Source organism: Tachyglossus aculeatus, chromosome Y4, assembly GCF_015852505.1.
Source record: "Tachyglossus aculeatus isolate mTacAcu1 chromosome Y4, mTacAcu1.pri, whole genome shotgun sequence".
Lineage (NCBI taxonomy): Eukaryota > Metazoa > Chordata > Mammalia > Monotremata > Tachyglossidae > Tachyglossus > Tachyglossus aculeatus.
The window spans coordinates 13,314,925-13,339,331 of record NC_052096.1 but is presented as its reverse complement, the minus strand read 5'-3'; the positions used below and the strand labels follow the sequence as shown (position 1 = coordinate 13,339,331).

At 56.9% G+C, this 24,407-nt stretch overlaps 1 protein-coding gene across 2 annotated transcripts; it reads left to right on the top strand.

Moving 5' to 3' along the window:
- The first annotated feature begins 18,663 nt into the window (after positions 1–18,663).
- MEX3A (mex-3 RNA binding family member A) lies at positions 18,664–24,091 on the top strand. 2 transcript variants are annotated; one of them, XM_038769005.1, is made up of 3 exons: positions 18,664–18,874; positions 18,995–19,267; positions 22,920–24,091. In XM_038769005.1, exons 1-3 carry the CDS (start codon positions 18,664–18,666, stop codon positions 24,089–24,091), a joined length of 1,656 nt encoding a protein of 551 aa, XP_038624933.1. The 2 variants fall into 2 exon arrangements, with proteins under 2 accessions (XP_038624933.1, XP_038624932.1); XM_038769004.1 differs by having other exon boundaries at positions 18,664–19,267.
- Positions 24,092–24,407: the final 316 nt, after the last annotated feature.

The window sequence follows — 24,407 nt, the reverse complement described above, 5'->3', positions numbered from 1 at the left end:
GGCCCGGTCCCTACTCCGGAGAGCTTGGCCTCCCTTTGATTGGCCCCGCCCCGTATAGCTCCTCCCCCTGTGGGTTAGCCCCGCCCACCCTCCGGACTAGGCCCACCCCTTCACCAGAGAGCTCCCCTCTGATTGGCTCTGCTCCCTTTGAATTGGCCCCTCCCCAAATAGCCCGGCCCACCCTCCGGACTAGCCCCGCCCCAGCCCCAGATTCATTCATTCATTCGTTCAATCGTATTTATTGAGTGCTTACTGTGTGCAGAGCACTGTACTAGGCGCTTGGGAAGTACAAGTTGGCAACATACAGAGACGGTCCCTACCCAACAGCGGGCTCACAGTCTGGAAGGGGGAGACAGACAACAAAACAAAACATATTAACAAAATAAAATAAATAGAATAAATATGTATAAGTAAAATAAATAGAGTGATAAATATATACAAACATATATACATATATACATATACACACCCCCTCTGATTGGTTCTGCCCCAGATAGCCCCACCCACTTTCCGGACTAGCCCCACCCCTGTCCCAGAGAGCCCCGCCCCTCTGATTGGCCCCACGCCATTCATTCATTCATTCAATCGTATTTATTGAGCACTTACTGTGTGCAGAGCACTGTACTAAGCGCTTGGGAAGTACAAGTTGGCAACATGTAGATAGCCCCGCCCACCCACCGCACTAGCCCCGCCCCTGCCCCAGAGAGCTCCTCCCCCTCTGATTGGCTCCACCCCAGGGAGCTCCGCCCATGATGACTGGCCCCGCCCCAGATAGCCCCGCCCACCCGCCGGTCTAGCCCCCCTGCCTGGTAGCTCCGCCCCTCCGATTGGCTCCACCCCCTCTCAAATGGCCCCGCCCCGGGAGCTCCGCCCACTCTGATTGGCCCCGTCAGAGAGCCCCGCCCTCCCTCCGAATTAGCCCCGCCCCTGCCCCAGATAGCTCTGCTCCCTCTGATTGGCCCCGTCCCCGATAGCCCCGCCCCTCTGATTGGCCCTGCGCCAGATAACCCCGCCCACTCTCCGTACTAGCCCCGCCCCTTCCCCAGAGAGCTCCCCTCCCCTCTGATTGGCTCCGCCCCAGATAGCTCCGCCCCCTCCGGATTGGCCCCGCCCCAAAGAGCTCCGCTCTCCTCTGATTGGCTCCTCCCCCAATAGCTCCGCCCACCTTCTGGATTGGCCCCCCCTCCCCAAGAGCTCCGCCCCCCCGGGCCACCAATAGAAATGATGGCTTTTGTTAAATGTTAAACATTTAAAACTTTGTTAAATGTTGATGCCATTTATTAAGCGCTTACTATGTGCAAAGCACTGTTCTAAGCGCTGGGCGACAACACAAGGGTATTATGTTGTCCCCCGTGGGGCTCACAGTCTCAATCCCCATTTTCCAGATGAGGCCACTGAGGCAGAGAAGTGAAGTGACTTGCCCAGAGTCACGCAGCGGACAAGTGGAGGAGCGGGATTAGAACCCACGACCTCTTAATCCCAAGCCCGTGCTTTTTCCAGTAAACCACGCTGCCCCCTTCCAGATGCTCCGCCCACCCTCCGGACTAATGATAATAATAATAATAATAATAGCACGGACTTTGGAGTCAGAGGTCATGGGTTCAAATCCCAACTCCACCAATTGTCAGCTGTGTGACTTTGGGCAAGTCACTTCACTTCTCTGGGCCTCAGTGACCTCATCTGTAAAATGGGGATAAAGACTGTGAGCCCCCCGTGGGACAACCTGATCACCTTGTAGCCTCCCCAGCTTTTAGAACAGTGCTTTTCACATAGTAAGCGCTTAATAAATGCCATTATTATTTTATTATTATTAATAATGGTATTTGTTAATAATAATAAATAACGTTGGATTTTGTTAAGCGCTTACTACGTGCCAAGCACTGTTCTAAACGCTGGGGGGATACAAGGTAATCAAGGCTTTCCCAGGTGGGGCTCACAGTCTTAAGCCCCATTTTACAAATGAGGAAACTGAGGCCCAGAGAAGTGAAGTGACTTGCCCAAAGACAGACAGCTGACAAGCGGCGGAGCCGGGATTTGAACCCACGACCTCTGTCTACAAAGCCCGGATTCTTTCCACTGAGCCATGCTGTTAAGCGCTACTAGAGCTTGGGGGCTTGGGAGTCAGAGGTCGTGGGTTCAAATCCCGGCTCCGCCACTTGTCAGCTATGTGACTTGGGGCTAGTCACTTCACTTCTCTGGGCCTCAGTTTCCTCACCTGTAAAATGGGGATTAAAACTGTGAGCCCCCTGTGGGACAACCTGTTCACCTTGTAACCTCCCCAGCGCTTAGAACTGTGCTTGGCACGTAGTAAGCGCTTAATAAGTGCCATCATTATTATTACTATGAGTCAGGCAAACAGTGCTTGGCAAATAGTAAGTGCTTAATAAATGCCATCATTATTATTACTATGTGTCAGGCAAACAGTGCTTGGCACATTGTAAGCGCTTAATCAATCAATCAATCATATTTATTGAGCGCCTACTGTGTGCAGAGCACTATACTAAGCGCTCGGGAAGTACAAGTTGGCAACATCTATTCTATTTATTTCATTTTGTTAACATGTTTTGTTTTGTTCTCTGTCTTCCCCTTCTAGACTGTGAGCCCACTGTTGGGTAGGGACCGTCTCTCTATGTTGCCAACTTGTACTTCCCAAGCGCTTAGTCCAGTGCTCTGCACACAGTAAGTGCTCAATAAATACGACTGATTGATTGATTAATAAATGCCATCATTATTATTACTATGTGCCAGGCACTGTTCTAAGCGCTGGGGCAGTTATAAGGTGATCAGGTGATCTCCACTGAGCCACGCTGCTTCTCCAAGGGAGAGGGCTCCCAACTGTACTTCCCACACTGTACAATGTGTTCCCAACTTGGACTTCCCAAGCGCTTAGTACAGTGCTCTGCGCACAGTAAGCGCTCAATAAATACGATTGAGTGAGTGAGTGAGTGAGTGAGGGGGCTTCCAGGAGGCGGAGAGCTGCAGTCAATCAATCAATCAATCAATCGTATTCATTGAGCGCTTACTATGTGCAGAGCACTGTACTAAGCGCTTGGGAAGTACAAATTGGCAACACATAGAGACAGTCCCTACCCAACAGTGGGCTCACAGTCTAAAAGGGGGAGACAGAGAACAGAACCAAACATACCAACAAAATAAAATAAATAGGATAGAAATGTACAAGTAAAATAAATAAATAAATAAATAAATAGAGTAATAAATATGTACAACCATATATCCATATATACAGGTGCTGTGGGGAAGGGAAGGAGATAAGATGGGGGGATGGAGAGGGGGACGAGGGGGAGAGGAAGGAAGGGGCTCAGTCTGGGAAGGCCTCATCCTCATCCTCATCCCCCTCCTCCCGCAGAAATAGTGCTTAGAGATCCCCAGGGACGGGGGCAGAGGGAGGCGATTTATTCAATCGTATTTATTGAGCGCTTACTGTGCGCAGAGCACTGTACTAAGCGCTTGCAGGGTCCCTCCTCGCCCCTGTCCCCTGTCTAGCCTCACTCCCTTCTACTGCCGTTGCTGCTCTCAGGGGGAGGGGAGGGAGGGAGACCCTGTCCTCTTTGTTTCCCTCCCCGCCCTAACTAATAATAATAATAATAATGATAATAATGGCATTTATTAAGCGCTTACTATGTGCAAAGCACCCCTCCAACCCCCACTGGGTATCTACGGTACTCATTCATTCATTCAATCGTATTTATTGAGCGCTTACTGTGCGCAGAGCACTGTACTAAGCGCTTGCAGGGTCCCTCCTCGCCCCTGTCCCCTGTCTAGCCTCACTCCCTTCTACTGCCGTTGCTGCTCTCAGGGGGAGGGGAGGGAGGGAGACCCTGTCCTCTTTGTTTCCCTCCCCGTCCTAACTAATAATAATAATAATAATAATAATAATGGCATTTATTAAGCGCTTACTATGTGCAAAGCACCCCCCCAACCCCCACTGGGTATCTACGGTACTCATTCATTCATTCAATCGTATTTATTGAGCGCCTACTGTGTGCAGAGCACTGTACTAAGCGCTTGCAGGGTCTCTCCTCGCCCCTGTCCCCTGTCTAGCCTCACTCCCTTCTACTGCCGTTTCTGCTCTCAGGGGGAGGGGAGGGAGGGAGACCCTGTCCTCTTTGTTTCCCTCCCCGCCCTAACTAATAATAATAATAATAATAATGATAATAATGGCATTTATTAAGCGCTTACTATGTGCAAAGCACCCCCCCAACCCCCACTGGGTATCTACGGTACTCATTCATTCATTCAATCGTATTTATTGAGCGCCTACTGTGTGCAGAGCACTGTACTAAGCGCTTGCAGGGTCCCTCCTCTCCCCTGTCCCCTGTCTAGCCTCACTCCCTTCTACTGCCGTTGCTGCTCTCAGGGGGAGGGGAGGGAGGGAGACCCTGTCCTCTTTGTTTCCCTCCCCGCCCTAACTAATAATAATAATAATAATAATAATAGCATTTATTAAGCGCTTACTATGTGCAAAGCACCCCCCCAACCCCCACTGGGTATCTACGGTACTCATTCATTCATTCAATCGTATTTATTGAGCGCCTACTGTGTGCAGAGCACTGTACTAAGCGCTTGCAGGGTCCCTCCTCTCCCCTGTCCCCTGTCTAGCCTCACTCCCTTCTACTGCCTTAGCTGCTCTCAGGGGCAGGGGAGGGAGGGAGACCCTGTCCTCTTTGTTTCCCAACCCCCACTGGGTATCTACGGTACTCATTCATTCATTCAATCGTATTTATTGAGCGCCTACTGTGTGCAGAGCACTGTACTAAGCGCTTGGCAAGTCCAAGTCAGCAACATCTAGAGACGGTCCCTCCCCAACAACGGGGTCACAGGCTAGAAGGGGGAAGACGGACAACAAAAACAAAACATGGAGACAGGTGTTTTGATGTTGCCAATTTGTCCTTCCCAAGCGCTTAGTACAGTGCTCTGCACATAGTAAGCGCTCAATAAATACGATTGATGATGATCCAACCCCCCTAATTCCCAAGACACCAGGAGAAGGGGGAAAACTGACAATTAACCCAACACGACACCTACAAACCTACCTTCTAGACTGGAAGCCCACTGTTGGGTAGGGACCGTCTCTAGATGTTGCCAACTTGGACTTCCCAAGCGCTTAGTCCAGTGCTCTGCACACAGGAAACGCTCAATAAATACCATTGAATGAATGAATGAATACAGGTGTTTGTGTGTGAGCGTGTGTATAATAATAATGATGGTATTTGTTAAGCGCTTACTATGTGCCAAGCACTGTTCTAAGCGCTGGGGGGGATACAGGGCAATCAGGTTGTCCCCCGTGGGGACAGCGCTTAGTACAGTGCTTGGCCCCCAGTTACGTACTTAAATACTTCTTCTTATTATTATTATTAATGAATGGTCACTCATTCATTCATTCTTTCAATCGTATTTGTTGATAATAATAATGATGGCATTTGTTCATTCATTCAATTGTATTTATTGAGCGCTTACTGTGTGCGGAGCACTGGACTAAGCGCTTGGGAAGTACAAGTTGGCAACATATAGAGACGGTCCCTACCCAATGCTATAATAATGATGGCATTTATTAAGCGCTTACTACGTGCAAAGCTCCGTTCTAAGCGCTGGGGAGGTTACAAGGTGATCAGGTGGTCCCACGGGGGGCTCACCGTCTTCATCCCCATTTTACAGAGGAGGGAACTGAGGCCCAGAGAAGTGAAGTGACTTGCCCAAAGTCACCCAGCTGACAGCTGGCGGAGCCGGGATTTGAACCCATGACCTCTGCCTCCAAAGCCCGGGCTCTTTCCACTGAGCCACGCTGCTTCTCACTACAACAATAATAAAACAATAAACGGACACATTCCTTCCCCACAGTAAGCTTACAGTCTAGACGGGGGCGGGGGAGAGAGAGAGAGAGACATTACTATAAATAAATAGATAGATAAATAAATAAATAAATGGATAGATAAATAAATAAATAGATAAATAAATAGATAAATAGATAAATAGATAAATAAATAAATAAATGACAGATAGAGTCATAAGCAGCAGGTCCCAGTGAATACAGTCCGGGGCTTGGGAGTCAGAGGTTGTGGGTTCTAATCCCGCCTCCGCCACTCAACCGATCGATCAATCAATCAATCCTATTTATTGAGCGCTTACTGTGTGCAGAGCGCACTCGTCCGCTGTGTGACGTTGGGCAAGTCACTTCGCTTCTCTGGGCCTCGTTTACCTCAACTGTAAAATGGGGATTGAGACCGTGAGCCCCACGTGGGACAGGGACTGCGTCCGGCCCGGTTAGCTTGTATCTACCCCAGTCAATCAATCAATCGCATTTGATGATGATGGCATTTATTAAGCGCTTACTATGCGCAAAGCACTGTATTTATTGTATGTATTTATTGAGCGCTTACTGTGTGCAGAGCACTGTACTAAGCGCTTGGGATGTACAAGTTGGCAACAAATAGAGACGGTCCCTACCCAACAGTGAGTTTACAGTCTATAAGACTGTGCCACTTACTACCCCAGCGCCTAGTACGGTGCTTGGCCCATAGTGAGCGCTTAATAAGTACCACAATTATTATTAACATCATACGCTGTGGGGCTGGGAGTAGGGGATGAATAAAGAGACCAAGTCAGGGCGACGCAGAAGGGAGAGGGAGAAGAGGAAAGGAGGGTGCAGTCAGGGAAGGCCTCTTGGAGGAGATGGGCCTTCGATGAGGCTTTGAAGCGGGGGGAGTCACAATATAATAATAATGATGGCATTTGTTAAGCGCTTACTACGGGCCAAGCACTGTGCTGAGCGCTGGGGTGGACACAGGGTGATCAGGTTGTCCCACGCGGGGCTCCCGGTCTTCATCCCTATTTTACAGACGAGGGAGCCGAGGCCCAGAGACGCGAAGTGACTTGCCCAAGGTCACACAGCAGAGGAGCGGCGGAGCCGGGATCTGAACCCGCGACCTCTGACTCCCAAACCCAGGCTCCATCCACTAAGCCACGTCCATTATCCCCGGGGTAATAATAATAATAATAATAATAATGATGATGACATTTATTAAGCGCTTACTATGTGCAAAGCACCGTTCTAAAATAAATAATGGCATTTTTATTAAGCGCTTACTATGTGCAGAGCACTGTTCTAAGCGCTGGGGAGGTTACAAGGTGATCAGGTTGTCCCATGTGGGGCTCACAGTCTTAATCCCCATTTTACAGATGAGGGAACTGAGGCACAGAGAAGTGAAGTGACTTGCCCAAAGTCACACAGCGGACAATTGGTGGAGCCGGGATTTGAACCCATGACCTCTGACTCCAAAGCCCGGGCTTTTTCCACTGAAACATGCTGCTTCTAAGCACTGGGGTAGATACAAGGTAATCAAGTTGTCCCACGTGGGGCTCACAGACTTAATCCCCATTTTCCAGATGAGGGAACTGAGGCCCAGAGAATCAATCAATAGTATTTATTGAGCACTTACTGTGTGCAGAGCACTGTGCTAATCCCCGGGATAATAATAATAATAATGATGATGGCATTTATTAAGCGCTTACTATGTGCAAAGCACCGTTCTGAGCGCTGGGGTAGATACAAGGTAATCAAGTTGTCCCACGTGGGGCTCACAGACTTAATCCCCAATTTCCAGATGAGGGAACTGAGGCCCAGAGAATCAATCAATCGTATTTATTGAGCGCTTACTGTGTGCAGAGCACTCTGCTAATTCCCGGGGTAATAATAATAATAATAATAATAATAATAATAATAATAATAATAATAATGACATTTATTAAGCGCTTACTATGTTCTAAGCGCTGGGGTAGATACAGGGTAATCAAGTTGTCCCACGTGGAGCTCACAGACTTAATCCCCATTTTCCAGATGAGGGAACTGAGGCCCAGAGAATCAATCGTATTTATTGAGCACTTACTGTGTGCAGAGCACTGTACTAAGCGCTTAATGAGGCAACTGAGGCACAGAGGAAGTGAAGCGGCTTGTCCAAGGCCACACAGCTGACAAGTGGTGGAGTCAGGATTTGAACCCACGACCTCTGACTCCAAAGCCCGGGCCCTCTCCACGGAGCCACGCTGCTTCTCCAAGACCAAGGGGTAGACGCGGGATAATCGGATCAGACGCGTTCAATCAATCAATCAATCAATCAATCGTATTTATTGAGCGCTTACTGTGTGCAGAGCACTGTACTAAGCGCTTGGGAAGTACAAGTTGGCAACATATTGCCAACATATATGTTCACCCTGCCACCCAGAGAGAGGGAGAGTGGGGAGTTTATTGCCTATTGTACAGATGAAGAAACTGAGGCCCAGAGAGAAGAGGTGTCCTACTGTCGTGGCCGAGCGGCTAGAGCGCTTAGAACAGTGCTTTGCACATAGTAAGCGCTTAACAAATGCCATTATTATTATTATTAGAGCCCAGCCTGGGAGCCAGGCGGACCTGGGTTCTAATCCGGGCTCCACCGCCTGTCTGCCGTGTGACCTTGGACAAGTCGCTTCACTTCCTCTGTGCCTCAGTTGCCTCATCTGTGAAATGGGGATGAAGACGAGGGACGGGGACGGTGTCCACCCCGATTAGCCCGCATCTACCCCGGCGCTTAGTACAGTGCCTGGCCCATAGTAAGCGCTTAACGAGTACTGTAATAATAGCAGCTGAAGCAGCTTGGCTCAGTGGAAAAAGCCCGGGCTTTGGAGTCATTCATTCATTCAATCGTATTTATTGAGCGCTTACTGTGTGCAGAGCACTGGACTAAGTGCTTGGGAAGTCCAAGTTGGCAACATAAAGAGAAGGTCCCTACCCAACAGTGGGCTCACAGTCTAGAAGAGGTCACAGGTCATGGGTTCGAATCCTGGCTCCGCCGCCTGTCAGCTGGGTGACTTTGGGCGAGTCGCTTCACTTCTCTGGGCCTCAGTTCCCTCATCTGTAAAATGAGCCCGCCGTCGGGTAGGGACCGTCTCTATAATGTTGCCAACTTGGACTTCCCAAGCGTTTAGTCCAGTGCTCTGCACACAGTAAGCGCTCAATAAATACGATTGAATGAATGAATGAATGAGGATTAAAACCGTGAGCCCCCCGTGTGGGACAACCTGATCACCTTGTAACCTCCCCGGCGCTTAGAACAGTGCTTTGCACATAATAAGCGTTTAAAACAAATGCCATCATTATTATTAGTAGTATTACTAATAATTAAGTGGCGTACCTAAAGTCCCACAGCAGGTCAAGGAGAGAATTGGCTTAACAAATACCATTATTATTATTATTATTAATGATAATAATTAAGTGGCATACCTAAAGTCCCACAGCAGGTCAAGGAGAGAATTGGCTTAACAAATACCATTATTATTATTATTATTATTAATAATAATAATTAAGTGGCGTACTTAAAGTCTCACAGCAGGTCAAGGAGAGAATCGGGCCTAGCAGCCCAGCCCCCTCCCCTTTTCTTCGTCCTGGGCCCCCTCCATCCTCCGTCCACACTATCAATCAATCAATCAATCAATCAATCGTGTTTATTGAGCACTTACTGTGTGCAGAGCACTGGGCTAAGCGCTTGGGAAGTCCAAGTTGGCAACATCTAGAGACGGTCCCTACCCAACAGTGGGCTCACAGTCTAGAAGAGGTCACAGGTCATGGGTTCAAATCCCGGCTCCGCCCCCTGTCAGCTGGGTGACTTTGGGCGAGTCGCCTCACTTCTCTGGGCCTCAGTTCCCTCATCTGGAAAATGAGCCCGCTGTCGGGTAGGGACCGTCTCTATAATGTTGCCAACTTGGACTTCCCAAGCGCTCAGTCCAGTGCTCTGCACACAGTAAGCGCTCAATAAATATGGTTGAATGAATGAATGAATGAGGATTAAAGCCGTGAGCCCCCCGTGTGGGACAACCTGATCACCTTGTAACCTCCCCGGCGCTTAGAACAGTGCTTTGCACAGAGTAAGCGTTTAAAACAAATGCCATCATTATTATTAGTAGTATTACTAATAATTAAGTGGCGTACCTAAAGTCCCACAGCAGGTCAAGGAGAGAATTGGCTTAACAAATGCCATTATTATTATTATCATTAATGATAATAATTAAGTGGCATACCTAAAGTCCCACAGCAGGTCAAGGAGAGAATTGGCTTAACAAATACCATTATTATTATTATTATTAATGATAATAATTAAGTGGCATACCTAAAGTCCCACAGCAGGTCAAGGAGAGAATTGGCTTAACAAATACCATTATTATTATTATTATTAATAATAATAATAATTAAGTGGCGTACTTAAAGTCCCACAGCAGGTCAAGGAGAGAATCGGGCCTAGCAGCCCAGCCCCCTCCCCTTTTCTTCGTCCTGGCCCCCCTCCATCCTCCGTCCACACTATCAATCAATCAATGAATCAATCAATCGTATTTATTGAGCACTTACTGTGTGCAGAGCACTGTACTAAGCGCTTGGGAAGTCCAAGTTGGCAACATCTAGAGACGGTCCCTACCAAACAGTGGACTCACAGTCTAGAAGAGGTCACAGGTCATGGGTTCAAATCCCGGCTCCGCCGCCTGTCAGCTGGGTGACCTTGGGCGAGTCGCCTCACTTCTCTGGGCCTCAGTTCCCTCATCTGTAAAATGAGCCCGCTGTCGGGTAGGGACCGTCTCTATAATGTTGCCAACTTGGACTTCCCAAGCGCTCAGTCCAGTGCTCTGCACACAGTAAGCGCTCAATAAATACGATTGAATGGATGAATGAATGAGGATTAAAACCGTGAGCCCCCCGTGTGGGACAACCTGATCACCTTGTAACCTCCCTGGCGCTTAGAACAGTGCTTTGCACATAATAAGCGTTTAAAACAAATGCCATCATTATTATTAGTAGTATTACTAATAATTAAGTGGCGTACCTAAAGTCCCACAGCAGGTCAAGGAGAGAATTGGCTTAACAAATACCATTATTATTATTATTATTAATGATAATAATTAAGTGGCATACCTAAAGTCCCACAGCAGGTCAAGGAGAGAATCGGGCCTAGCGGCCCAGCCCCCTCCCCTTTTCTTCGTCCTGGGCCCCCTCCATCCTCCGTCCACACTATCAATCAATCAATGAATCAATCAATCGTATTTATTGAACACTTACTGTGTGCAGAGCACTGTACTAAGCGCTTGGGAAGTCCAAGTTGGCAACATCTAGAGACGGTCCCTACCCAACAGTGGGCTCACAGTCTAGAAGAGGTCACAGGTCATGGGTTCGAATCCCGGCTCCGCCACCTGTCAGCTGGGTGACTTTGGGCGAGTCGCTTCACTTCTCTGGGCCTCAGTTCCCTCATCTGTAAAATGAGCCCGCCGTCGGGTAGGGACCGTCTCTATAATGTTGCCAACTTGGACTTCCCAAGCGTTTAGTCCAGTGCTCTGCACACAGTAAGCGCTCAATAAATACGATTGAATGAATGAATGAATGAGGATTAAAACCGTGAGCCCCCCGTGTGGGACAACCTGATCACCTTGTAACCTCCCCGGCGCTTAGAACAGTGCTTTGCACATAGTAAGCGTTTAAAACAAATACCATCATTATTATTAGTAGTATTACTAATAATTAAGTGGCGTACCTAAAGTCCCACAGCAGGTCAAGGAGAGAATTGGCTTAACAAATGCCATTATTATTATTATCATTAATGATAATAATTAAGTGGCATACCTAAAGTCCCACAGCAGGTCAAGGAGAGAATTGGCTTAACAAATACCATTATTATTGTTATTATTATTAATAATAATAATAATAATTAAGTGGCGTACTTAAAGTCCCACAGCAGGTCGAGGAGAGAATCAGGCCTAGCAGCCCAGCCCCCTCCCCTTTTCTTCGTCCTGGCCCCCCTCCATCCTCCTTCCACACTATCAGTCAATCAATGAATCAATCAATCGTATTTATTGAGCGCTTACTGTGTGCAGAGCACTGTACTAAGCGCTTGGGAAGTCCAAGTTGGCAACATCTAGAGACGGCCCCTACCCAACAGTGGGCTCACAGTCTAGAAGGGGGAGACAGGAGCAGACACCACCACCAGAGCCGGGGGTCATCTCACAGAGAGGCAGCGTGGCTCGGAGGAAAGAGCCCGGGCTTTGGAGTCAGAGGTCATGGGTTCAAATCCCGGCTCCGCCAACTGTCGGCTGGGTGACTTTGGGCAAGTCACTTCACTTCTCTGGGTCTCAGTGACCTCATCTGTAAAAGGGGGATGAAGACTGTGAGCCCCCCGTGGGACAGCCCGATCACCTTGTAACCTCCCCAGTGCTCAGAACAGTGCTTTGCACATAGTAAGAGCTTAACAAATGCCATCATTATAGAGAAGCAGCGTGGCTCAGTGGAAAGAGCCCGGGCTTTGGAGTCAGAGGTCATGAGTTCAAATCCCAGCTCCGCCGACTGTCGGATGGGTTACTTTGGGCAAGTCACTTCACTTCTCTGGGCCTCAGTTCCCTCATCTGGAAAATGGGGATGAAGACTGTGAGCCCCCCGTGGGACAACCCGATCACCTTGTAACCTCCCCAGCGCCTAGAACGGTGCTTTGCGCATAGTAAGCGCTTAACAAATGCCATCATTATAGAGAAGCAGTGTGGCTCGGTGGAAAGAGCCCCGGCTTTGGAGTCAGAGGTCATGGGTTCAAATTCCGGCTCCGCCAACTGTCAGCTGTGTGACTTTGGGCAAGTCACTTCACTTCTCTGGGCCTCAGTGACCTCATCTGTAAAAGGGGGATGAAGAGTGAGTCCACTGTGGGACAACCCGATCACCTTGTCACCTCCCCAGCGCCTAGAACGGTGCTTTGCACATAGCAAGCGCTTAACAAATGCCATCATTCTAGAGAAGCAGAGTGGCTCGGTGGAAAGAGCCTGAGCTATGGGTTCAAATCCCGGCTCCGCCAACCGTCGGCTGCGTGACTTTGGGCAAGTCACTTCACTTCTCTGGGCCTCAGTTCCCTCATCTGGAAAATGGGGATGAAGACTGTGAGCCCCCCGTGGGACAACCCGATCACCTTGTAACCTCCCCAGCGCCTAGAACGGTGCTTTGCGCATAGTAAGCGCTTAACAAATGCCATCATTATAGAGAAGCAGTGTGGCTCGGTGGAAAGAGCCCCGGCTTTGGAGTCAGAGGTCATGGGTTCAAATTCCAGCTCCGCCAACTGTCAGCTGTGTGACTTTGGGCAAGTCACTTCACTTCTCTGCTGGGCCTCAGTTCCCTCATCTGTAAAATGGGGATGAAGAGTGTGAGCCCCCCGTGGGACAACCTGATCACCTTGTAACCTCCCCAGCGCTCAGAACAGCGCTTTGCACATAGTAAGCGCTTAACAAATGCCATCATTATAGAGAAGCAGCGTGGCTCGGTGGAAAGAGCCCGGGCTTTGGAGTCAGAGGTCATGGGTTCAAATGCCGGCTCTGCCGACTGTCAGCTGTGTGACTTTGGGCAAGTCACTTCACTTCTCTGGGCCTCAGTGACATCATCTGTAAAAGGGGGATGAAGACTGGGAGCCCCCCGTGGGACAACCCGATCACCTTGTCACCTCCCCAGCGCCTAGAACGGTGCTTTGCACACAGCAAGCGCTTAACAAATGCCATCATTCTAGAGAAGCACAGTGGCTCGGTGGAAAGAGCCCGAGTCATGGGTTCAAATCCCGGCTCCGCCGACTGTCGGCCGGGTGACTTGGGGCAAATCACTTCACTTCTCTGGGCCTCAGTGACCTCATCTGTAAAAGGGGGATGAAGAGTGAGCCCACTGTGGGACAACCTGATCACCTTGTAACCTACCCAGCGCTTAGAACGGTGCTTTGCACATAGTAAGCGCTTAATAGATGCCGTTATTATTATTATTATTATTATTATTATTATCTCATCCAACCCCCGGTCCTCAGGTCAGCTCCCGGGGCTCCCCTTCGCGGCCTGGGTCCCTCCGGTCTCCGCACCCCGTCTCCGGCCCGATCCGCCCCGCTTCCAAACCCTTCCCACCCGACGCCTTTCCTAGACTCTCGCCTCCGTTCATCTGAGTCCAGTGCTCTGCACACCGTGAGCGCCGATCAGTCAGCGCTTAGTACAGTGCTCTGCACACAGTAAGCGCTCAATAAATACGATCGATGGTGATGATGATGATTTATTAAGAAGCAGCGTGGCCTAGTGGATAGAGCCCAAACCCGGGGGTCAGAAGGTCACGGGGGTCTGATCTCGGTTCCGCTGTGTCCCCTCGGGCAAGTCACCTCACCCCTCTGTGCCTCAGTGGCCTCCTCTGAAAAATGGGGCTGGAGACCTGTGAGCTCCATGTGGGACGGGGAGACTGCGTCCAACCCGATTTATTTGTTCCCACTCCCTTCTTTAGTACAGCAGCGCGCTTCTTTAAGGAAGCAGCGTGGCTCAATGGAAAGAGCATGGACTTTGGAGTCAGAGGTCATGGGTTCAAGTTCCGGCTCCGCCAACTGTCAGCTGTGTGACTTTGGGCAAGTCACTTCACTTCTCTGGGCCTCAGTTGCCTCATCTGTAAAATGGGGATGAAGACTGTGAGCCCCCTTGGGACCACTTGATCACCTTGTAACCTCCCCAGCGCTTAGAACAGTGCCTTGCACATAGTAAGCGCTTAATAAATGCCATTATTATTATTATTATTATTATTATGATGATGATTATTATTATTATTTCAGCGCCTGGCACATAGTAAGTGCTTAACAAATACCAGCGTGGTTCAATGGAAAGAGCCCGGGCTTTGGAGTCAGAGGTCGTGGGTTCAAATTCTGTCACCACCAATTGTCAGCTGTGTGACTTGGGGCAAGTCACTTCACTTCTCTGGGCCTCAGTACCCTCATCTTTAAAATGGGGACGAAGATTTGGTAAGTGCTTAACAAATACCAGGGTGGCTCAATGGAAAGAGCCCGGGCTTTGGAGTCAGAGGTCGTGGGTTCAAATTCTGACACCTCCAACTGTCAGCTGTGTGACTTGGGGCAAGTCACTTCACTTCTCCGGGCCTCAGTCCCTCATCTGGAAAATGGGGACAAAGACTTAGTGCTTAACAAATACCAGCGTGGCTCAATGGAAAGAGCCCGGGCTTTGGAGTCAGAGGTCGTGGGTTCAAACTCCGGCTCCGTCAACTGTCAGCTGTGCTACTTGGGGCAAGTCACTTCACTTCTCTGGGCCTCAGTTCCCTCATCTGTAAAATGGGGATGAAGACTGTGAGCCACCCGTGGGACAACCGATCACCTTGTAACCTCCCCAGCGCTTAGAACAGTACTTGGCACATAGTAAGCGCTAATCAAATGCCATCATCATTACTATCGTTAAATACCGTTATTACTGAACGCTGACTCTGTGCAGAGCGCTGTACTAAGCGCTTGGGAGAATATAAAAGAGTTCTCCACCATTTCCCCGCCCATAAGGAGCACTATTCCTACTCATGGAGGCTACAATTACTACAATCTCCCCTACCCGCTGCGCTGCGTAACGGGCCTGGGGGCTGGAGGGGTGTCATAGCTGATGGAAAATCCCTTCCTCCCAGCCCCCTCACCTCCAGACTTTTGGACCCCCCTGCAATGATGCCCGAGTCTCCACCCCCCACACACAGTGTCCCCCTCCACCCCCACCCCCTCACCCCCCCAGTGTCCCCCTCCACCCCCCCACCACCCCCACAGCATCCCCCTCCACACCCCCACACCTCCATTCCCACAGTGTCCCCCCTTCATCCACCCATCCACCATTCCCACAGTGTCCCCCCTTCATCCACACACCCACCACTCCCATAGTGTCCCCCTCCCCATCCACACCACCCTCGCAGTGTCCCCCTTCACACCCACACCCCCACCACTCCCACAGTGTCCCCCTCCCCATCCACACCCTCAGTGTCCCCTTTACATCCACCCCCCCACAGTGTCCCCCTTCACACCTCCACCACCCTCGCAGTGTCCCCCTTCACACCCACACCACCCTCGCAGTGTCCCCTTTCACCCCCACACCCCCACACCCCCACAATGTCCCCCTCCCCATCCACACCACCCTCGCAGTGTCCCCTTCACACACACCCCACCCCCACAGTGTCCCCCTTGCACAGTGTCCCCCTTACAGCCACCCCCCCCACAGTGTCCCCCTCCCCATCCACACCCCCCTCGCAGTGTCCCCCTTATAGCCACCCCCCACACCCCCCCAGTGTCCCCCTCCCCATCCACACCCCCCTCGCAGTGTCCCCCTTCACACCCACACCCCCCTCACAGTGTCCCCCTTACAGCCACCCCCCCACCCCCACAGTGTCCCCCTTCACACCCACACAACCCTCAGTGTCCCCCTTACATCCACACCCCCACCACTCCCACAGTTTCCCCCCTCCCCATCCACACCCCCCTCGCAGTGTCCCCCTTCGCACACCCCCTACCCCTACAGTGTCCCCCTCCCAATCCACACCCCCCTCACAGTGTCCCCTTTACATCCACCCCACCACCATCCCCCCAGTTTCCCCCTCCCGACCCACACCACTCTCAGTGTCCCCCTTCAAACCCCCACCCCCCCACAGTGTCCCCCTTCACACCCACACCCCCCCACCCCCCCAGTGTCCCCCCTCCCCATCCACACCACCCTCACAGTGTCCCCCTTCACCCCCCCACCCCCCCCAGTGTCCCCTTCACCCCCCCACCCCCCACCCCCCCCAGTGTCCCCCTCCCCATCCACACCACCCTCACAGTGTCCCCCTTCACACCCACCCCCCCCACCCCCCCAGTGTCCCCCTCCCCATCCACACCACCCTCACAGTGTCCCCCTTCACACCCACCCCCCCCACCCCCCCAGTGTCCCCCTCCCCATCCACACCACCCTCACAGTGTCCCCCTTCACACCCACCCCCCCACCACTCCCACAGTGTCCCCCTCCCCATCTACACCACCCTCGCAGTGTCCCCTTTCACACCCACCCCCCCACCACTCCCACATTGTCCCCTTCCCCATCCACACCCCCCTCACAGTGTCCCCCATCACATTCACCCCCCCCACAGTGTCCCCCTCCCCATCCACACCACCCCCACAGTGTCCCCCTTCACCCCCACACCCCCTCCACTCCCACAGTGTCCCCCTCCCCATCCACACCCCCCTCACAGTGTCCCCCCCCAGACCCCCAGACCGGGAGAAACGGTCCCCCCCAACTGAACCAACCGTCCCGCCCACGGTCACGGGGCGGGGGGGATCCCCCTCACCCGGGCCCGCCCCCCCCGTTGGGCCGGAGCCCCCTCCCCCTCCGGGGGGTCTCAGTGAGAAAGCAGACCCCCCCCCCCCGCCCCCCTCCCAGCGGAGTTGGACGCCCCCCACCCCCTTTTTCTCCCGGGCCACAGGGCCGGGAGCCGGGGGGCCTGGGTGGGTGGGCGGGTGGGGGGTCGGGTGGGTGGGTGGGTGGGGTGGGGGACAGAGGGACTCCAATTCCCGGCATCCTCGGGGCCCCGCCCCACCCCCCACCCCCCGGCCCAGCCCCCGCTCCATGCTGCTGCAGCCAGACAATTTAAACAAAAGGAGTTTGCAGCGGGCGGCTGGGGCCGGCCGGCTTGGCGGGCTCGGGCCGCCCCGGACGGGGACGGGCGGGAGGAGGAGGAAGAGGGAGGAGGGAGGAGGAAGAGCGAGGAGGGAAAAAGAAGAAAAGGAGGAGGAGGAGGAGGAGGAGGAGGAGGAGGAGGAGGAGGAGAAGGAGCCGAGCGGCCCGCCGGGGGGCTGAGGAGCCGGACTGGGGGGCGGCGCCCCGGCCCGGAGGGGGACAGGACGGGACAGGACGGAGGGGACGGGCCTCTCGACTTAGATTCGGGCTAGGGGAGGGGGGTGGGAGTCGGGGGCCCGTCCGGGCAGGGGGGCCCCTCCCTTCCTTTGTTCTCCCCCTCCCCAGCCGGGCCTTGCGTCTCTCCCCCGGGTGGGTCGTCTGGGTGTGGGGGTGTGTGTGTGTGTGGGTGTGTGTGTGTCCCCCTCCCCAGCCGGGCCTCTCCAGTGGCTGGTGAGTGTGTGTGTCTGTGTCTGTGTGTGTGTCCCCCTCCCCAGCCGGTCCTCGTGTGGCTGGTGTGTGTGTGAGTGTGTGTGTGTGTGTGTGTGTGTGTGTGTGTGTGTGTGTGTGTGTCCCCTTCCCCAGCCCCGCAGCCCCCTCCTCAGGGTCGAGGACCTCCGGGTGTGTCTCTGTGTGTGTGTGTGTGTGTGTGTGTGTGTGTGTGTGTGTGTGTGTGTGTCCCTCCCCAGCCCCCTCCTCAGGGTCGAGGACCCCCGGGTGTGTGTGTGTGTGTGTGTGTGTGTGTCCCTCCCCAGCCCCCTCCTCAGGGTCGGGACCCCCCGGGTGTGTCTCTCTGTGTCTCTGTGTGGGTCTGGTGGGTGTGTGTGTGTCCCCCTCCCCAGCCCCGCAGCCCCCTCCTCAGGGTCGAGGACCCCCGGGTGTGTCTCTGTGTGTCTCTGTGTGTGTGTGTGTGGTGTGTGTCCCCCTCCCCAGCCCCTCAGCCCCCTCCTCAGAGTCGGGACCCTCGGGTGTGTCTCTCTGTGTCTGTGTGGGTGTGGGTGTGGGTGTGTGTCCCCCTCCCCAGCCCCCTCCTCAGGGTCGGGACCCTCGGGTGTGTCTGTGTGTGTGTCTCTCTGGGTGTGTGTGTGTGTGTGTGCCCCCCCTCCCCAGCCCGGCATCCCCCTCCTCAGGGCCGGGACCCCCGGGCGGGCGGCGTGGTCTTTTGGGGGGCGGCGGGGGGTCGCCATGCCGAGTCTGGTTGTGCCGGGGATCATGGAGCGGAACGGGGGCTTCGGGGAGCTGGGCTGCTTCGGGGGTCGCGCCAAGGAGAGGGGGCTCCTGGGGGACGATCGCGCCCTGCAGCTGGCCCTCGACCAGCTCTGCCTGCTGGGCTTCGGGGAGACCCCCGCCCCGCCCGGGGGGGCAGCGGGGGCGGGAGGGGCGGCGGGAGGGGGAGCGGGGGGCTCCCCCAACGCCCCCAACCCCGGGCCCCCCGCCCCGGACGGAGACGACGGCGACGACCACCACGGGGGCGGCGGGGGGGACGCCCCCTCCCCCAGCCCCCCGCCCCCGGGACCCCCGGGACCCCCGGGACCCCCCCCTCCCCCTCCCCCCCCTCCCCCTCCTCCGCCCCCTCCGCCCCCTCCTCCGGGCCCCCCGAGCCCCCAGACCCCCGAGCCCGGGGTTGGGGGTGGGGGTCCCCCCCCGGGGGTCCCGGGGGTCCCGGGCCCGAAGCTGTGCGCCCTGGCCTACAAAGAGGCGGAGTTCCGCCTGAAGAGCAGCTGCAACACCACCGAGTGCGTCCCGGTCCCCAGCTCCGAGCACGTCGCGGAGATCGTGGGGCGACAAGGTAGGCGACCCCCCCGACCCCCCCGACACCCCCGACCCCCGCAACAAAACTTCACGGCCCAGACTCTCTCTCCTCCCCCTTTCCCCCGCGGGACCCCTCCCCACACCGCTCCCCAAACCCGACCCCCTCTGTGGACCCCCTCCCTACACTTTTCCCCAGACCCCCTCCCCAGACTTCTCCCCAAACTCCCTCTCCGAACCCCCTTAGGACCCCCGCTTCGGACCCTTCCCCAGACTTTTCCCCAAACCCCCTCTCCGCCCCCCTCTTGGGACCCCTCCCCAAAGACCCCCTCTTTGGGCCCCTCCCTCCCCAGGCTTCTCCCCAAACCCTCTCCGACCCCCTTTGTGGACCCCTCCCCAAACCTCTCCCCGACCCCTCCTTAGGACCCCTCCCCAGACTACTCCCCAAACCCCCTCTCCTCCCCCCCTTGGGACCCCTCCCCAAAGACCCTCTCTTCGGACCCCCTCCCTCCCCAGACTTCTCCCCAAGCCCCCTCTCCGACCCCCTCTTCGGCCCCCCTCCCTCCCCAGACTTCTCCCCGCCCCCCTCTTCGGACCCCCTCCCTCCCCAGACTTCTCCCCAAACCCCCTCTCCGACCCCCTCTTCGGCCCCCCCTCCCCAGCCTTCTCCTCCGACCCTCTCTCCGACCGCCTTTTCGGCCCCCTCCCCAGCGACCCCCTCTTCGGCCCCCCTCCCTCCCCAGACTTCTCCCCAAACTCCCTGTCCGAGCCCGTCTTCGGACCCCTCCCCAAAGCTCCCCATGACCCCCTCTTCGGACCCCTCCCCAGACTTCTCCCCGACCCCCTCCTCCGATCCCTCCCCAGACTTTTTTCCCCGACCCCCCGCTTCGGGCCCCTCCCCAAACCTCCCCACGACCCCCCTCTTCGGACCCCCTCCCCAGACTGCTCCCCAACCCCCCTCTCCGACCCCCTTTTAGGCCCCCCTCTTCGGTCCCCCTCCCCAGACTTCTCCCCGACCCCCTTTGTGGACCCCCTCCCCGGACTTCTTCCCCGGCCCCCTCTTCGGACCCTTCCCCGGACTTCTCCCCAGGCCCCCTCTCCGACCCCCTTTTCGGACCCCTCCCCAACGCCCCCCTTTGTGGACCCCTCCCCAGACTTCTCCCCGACCCCCGCTTCGGACCCGCTCCCCAGACTTTTCCCCAACCCCCTTCTCCGACCCCCTCCCCGACGACCCCCTCATCGGACCCGTCCCCAAACCTTCCCACGACCCCCTCTTCGGACCCCCTCATCGGACCCGTCCCCAAACCTTCCCACGACCCCCTCTTCGGACCCCCTCCCCAGACTTCTCCCCAAACCCCCTCTCCGACCCCCTCTTCGGACTCCTCCCCAGATCCCTTCCCGACCCCCTCTTAGGACCCCCTCCCCAACGACCCCCTCTTCGGACCCCACCCCAAACCTCTCCCCGACCCCCCCTTAGGACCCCTCCCCAGACTTCTCTCCCCAAACCCCCTCTCCGACCCCCCCACTTCGGCCCCCTCCCCAGATCCCCTCCAGACTTCTCCTCAGACCCTCTCTCCAACCCCCTTTTCGGACCCCTCCCCAGACTTTTCCCCAAACCCCCTCCGACCCCCTTGGTGGACCCCCCTCCCTCAAAACCTTTCCCCGACCCCCTCTTCGGCCCCCCTCCCCGGACTTCTCCCCCACCCCCTTTGTGGGCCCCCTCCCCAACCCTCCCCAGCTACCCCCTCCCCAGATTTCTCCTCCGACCCTCTCTCCAACCCCCTTTTCGGCCCCCTCCCCAAACCTCTCCCCGACCCCCTCGCAAGACACAAAGGAATCGGAGGGGCGGGGGACGGTGGCCCCCTCCTCCGGGCCGCCCTCCGGCCCCCACCCCCGCCTTCCCCCAGCCGAGTGGCTGAGAGCGGGCCGGGGGGTGGGGTCCCGGGGGTCCCCCCCATCACTCCCACCCCAATATGGGGGTCCGTGGGAGGGGGCGACTCTCTTTGTGAGCCCCGGGGGGGGAGTTGAGTGTTCCCAGGGGGGTCGGGGGTCCCTTCCCGCCTTCCAGGCCTCTAGGAGAGGGCTCTCCTGGACTGGCATCTCCGGGGAGGGGTCTCCGGGGAGGGGTCCCTGAAGGAGAAAAGAGGGGGAGCCCAGCTGGTCCAGAGTGGAAATTGGGGAGGGGCGCCAGGGGAACGGGGCCCCGCTCCGTGGGAACAATAAGTAGGGGGAGGAAGGATGGGGGCCAGGTGGGCCGGGGGTGTGGGTGGGACCCCCGGGCGGGAGAGAGGGGCATTCAGACAAAAAGAAGAGGGGCGGTGGGAGATGGAGGCCAACAGGGCCATTCCCCCGCCTCCGTGCCAGGCTGCCCCTTTTCTTCTCACCAGGCGCCTGAGAGAGAAAGGCCTGGGCCCGGTGGGCCTTTGTGCCTCCGCGTTCCCGGGAGGGCCTTTGTGTGTCTGTGTGTGTCTGCGTTTTGTGTGTTTGTGCGGCCCCGTAGCCGGCGGCGGGTGAGAGCCGTGTGGACCGGCGTGGCCGGGGCGTGGGGCAGGGGGTCCCTCGGCCCCGGGGAGCCGGGGTCTGGGTGTCTCCGCCCGGTCGCTTCTTCTATTTGCCCACCCAGGCCCGTGAAGGGGGCTTACGCGTGGGCGTGGGGGTCCCATCCCCATCCCCGACTCTGCGCTCGTGCGATGGTGCCCGCGTCGGTGGCGGGGTCCGAGAGTGGGGTTTTGGGGGGGATTAGAGGTCTCCCCCAGCCTCTTCCGTTATTCATTCCTTCATTCAATCGTATTCGTTGAGCGCTTACGGCGGGCAGAGCACTGGACTGAGCGCTTGGGAAGTCCAAGTTGGCGACATCCAGAGACGGTCCCTACCCAACGACGGGCTCACCGTCTCCCCCTCCCTCTCCCCACCTCCCCCTCCGGGGTCACCGCCCCACCCCCTTTCAATCAATCAATCAATCGATCGTATTTATTGAGCGCTTACTGTGTGCAGAGCACTGGACTAAGCGCTTGGGAAGTCCAAGTTGGCGACATCCAGAGACGGTCCCTACCCAACGACGGGCTCACCGTCTCCCCGCCTCCCCCTCCGCGCCCCGACGGAGTCCGGGGGTCACCGCCCCGCCCCCTTTCCATCAATCAATCAATCGATCGTATTTATTGAGCGCTTACTGTGTGCAGAGCACTGGACTAAGCGCTTGGGAAGTCCAAGTCGGCAACATCTGGAGACGGTCCCGCCCCGACAGCGGGCTCCCAGTCTAGAAGAGACTTTCTAGGGAAGAGTCTTTCTAGGGAAGCAGCGTGGCCCGGTGGAAAGAGCCCGGGCTTTGGAGTCGGGGGTCATGGGTTCGAATCCCGGCCCCACCAATTGTCGGCTGTGTGACTTTGGGCGAGTCACTCCACTTCTCTGGGCCTCAGTCCCCTCGTCTGTAAAGTGGGGATGAAGACTGTGAGCCCCCCGTGGGACAACCTGATCTCCTTGTAACCTCCCCAGCGCTTAGAACGGTGCCTGGCGCATAGTAAGCGCTTAATAAATGCCATCATTATTATTATTATTATTTGTCCCTCCAAGGGGCGGAGCGGATCCGGTGGGGTTCAGCAGGTGGGGGGTCGAAGGTCGTCCGGGCCGACCCGGGGAGGGGACGGGGGGCCCCGGGTCGCCCCGACTCACGCCCCCCGCTCCCACCCCCGCAGGTTGTAAGATCAAGGCGCTGCGGGCCAAGACCAACACGTACATCAAGACGCCCGTGCGCGGCGAGGAGCCCGTGTTCATGGTGACCGGCCGGCGGGAGGACGTGGCCACGGCCCGGCGGGAGATCATGTCGGCGGCCGAGCACTTCTCCATGATCCGCGCGTCGCGCCACAGGGCGGGCGCGGCGGCCTCCTCGGCGGCGGCGGCGGCCGGCGGGTCCTCGGCCTTCTGCGGGCCCGGCGGCGGCGGCGGCGGCGGCGGCGGCGGCCCGGGCTTGCCGGGCCAGGTGACCATCCGCGTGCGGGTCCCCTACCGCGTGGTGGGACTGGTGGTCGGGCCCAAAGGGGCCACGGTGAAGCGGATCCAGCAGCAGACCAGCACTTACATCGTGACGCCCAGCCGCGACCGCGACCCCGTGTTCGAGATCACGGGCGCCCCGGGCAGCGTGGAGCGGGCGCGGGAGGAGATCGAGACCCACATCGCCGTGCGCACCGGCAAGATCCTGGACTACGGCGGCGACGCCGACTTCCTGCCCCCGCTCAGCCCCGAGCCCGGGCCCGAGGGCCGGCCCGCCGACGCCTGGCGGCTCCCGGGGGCCGGCGGGCGGGCCCCGGGCGGCCCCCGCTCGGCCGGCCTGGGCTGCCTCGGGGACGGCGGCGCCGAGATGGCCGGCGACCTCGGCTACGGCTACCTCTTCCCCGGCTACGGGGTGGGCAAGCAGGACGTCTACTACGGGCTGGCGGACGGCAGCCCCCCGCTCTGGGCCGGCCAGGAGGGGTCCGTCCTGTTCGCCGCGGCGGCGGCGGCGGCCCAGGCCCAGGCCCAGGCCCAGGTGGCCCCGGCCCGGCCCGGCGGCGGCCCCCACCGCCCGCCTTCGTCGTCCTCGTCGTCCTCGCCCGGGGGAGGCCTGGACCTGCCGGGCCTGGCCGCCCGCCGGGCCCCCGGGGACCCGCTGACCGTCTTCCCCAAGCTGGGCGCGGGCGTGCTCAGGACCCCGGCGCCCGGCGCCCGCGACTGCGTGGTCTGCTGCGAGAGCGAGGTCACGGCCGCCCTGGTCCCCTGCGGACACAACCTGTTCTGCATGGAGTGCGCCGTGCGCATCTGCGAGCGGACGCAGCCCGTGTGCCCCGTCTGCCACAGCTCCGCCACGCAGGCCATCCGAATATTCTCCTAGGGCCCCGGCGGGGAAGGGGGGGGCGGCCCGGGCCGCCGTCCGCCCGGGCCCGGGTCGCGCCCCACCGCCCTCGCCCCCCCAAAGTCTTATACCTCAGCCGATCGGAGAGGGACTCGGGCGGAGGGGGGCGGTGGCGGCGCTGGAGGGGCGGGGAGGGGTGTCACCCCACCCGCGTCCCGGGCCCCTTCCTCTGCCCTCCTCCCACCCCGCCCCGCCGTCCAACCGGAAAAAGCAAAAAAAAAACCGGGGGAGACGCTTGTCCACGTCGTCCCCTCCTCCCCACGCCGGTCCCGGTCCCCTGGGGGAGGGTCCCGTT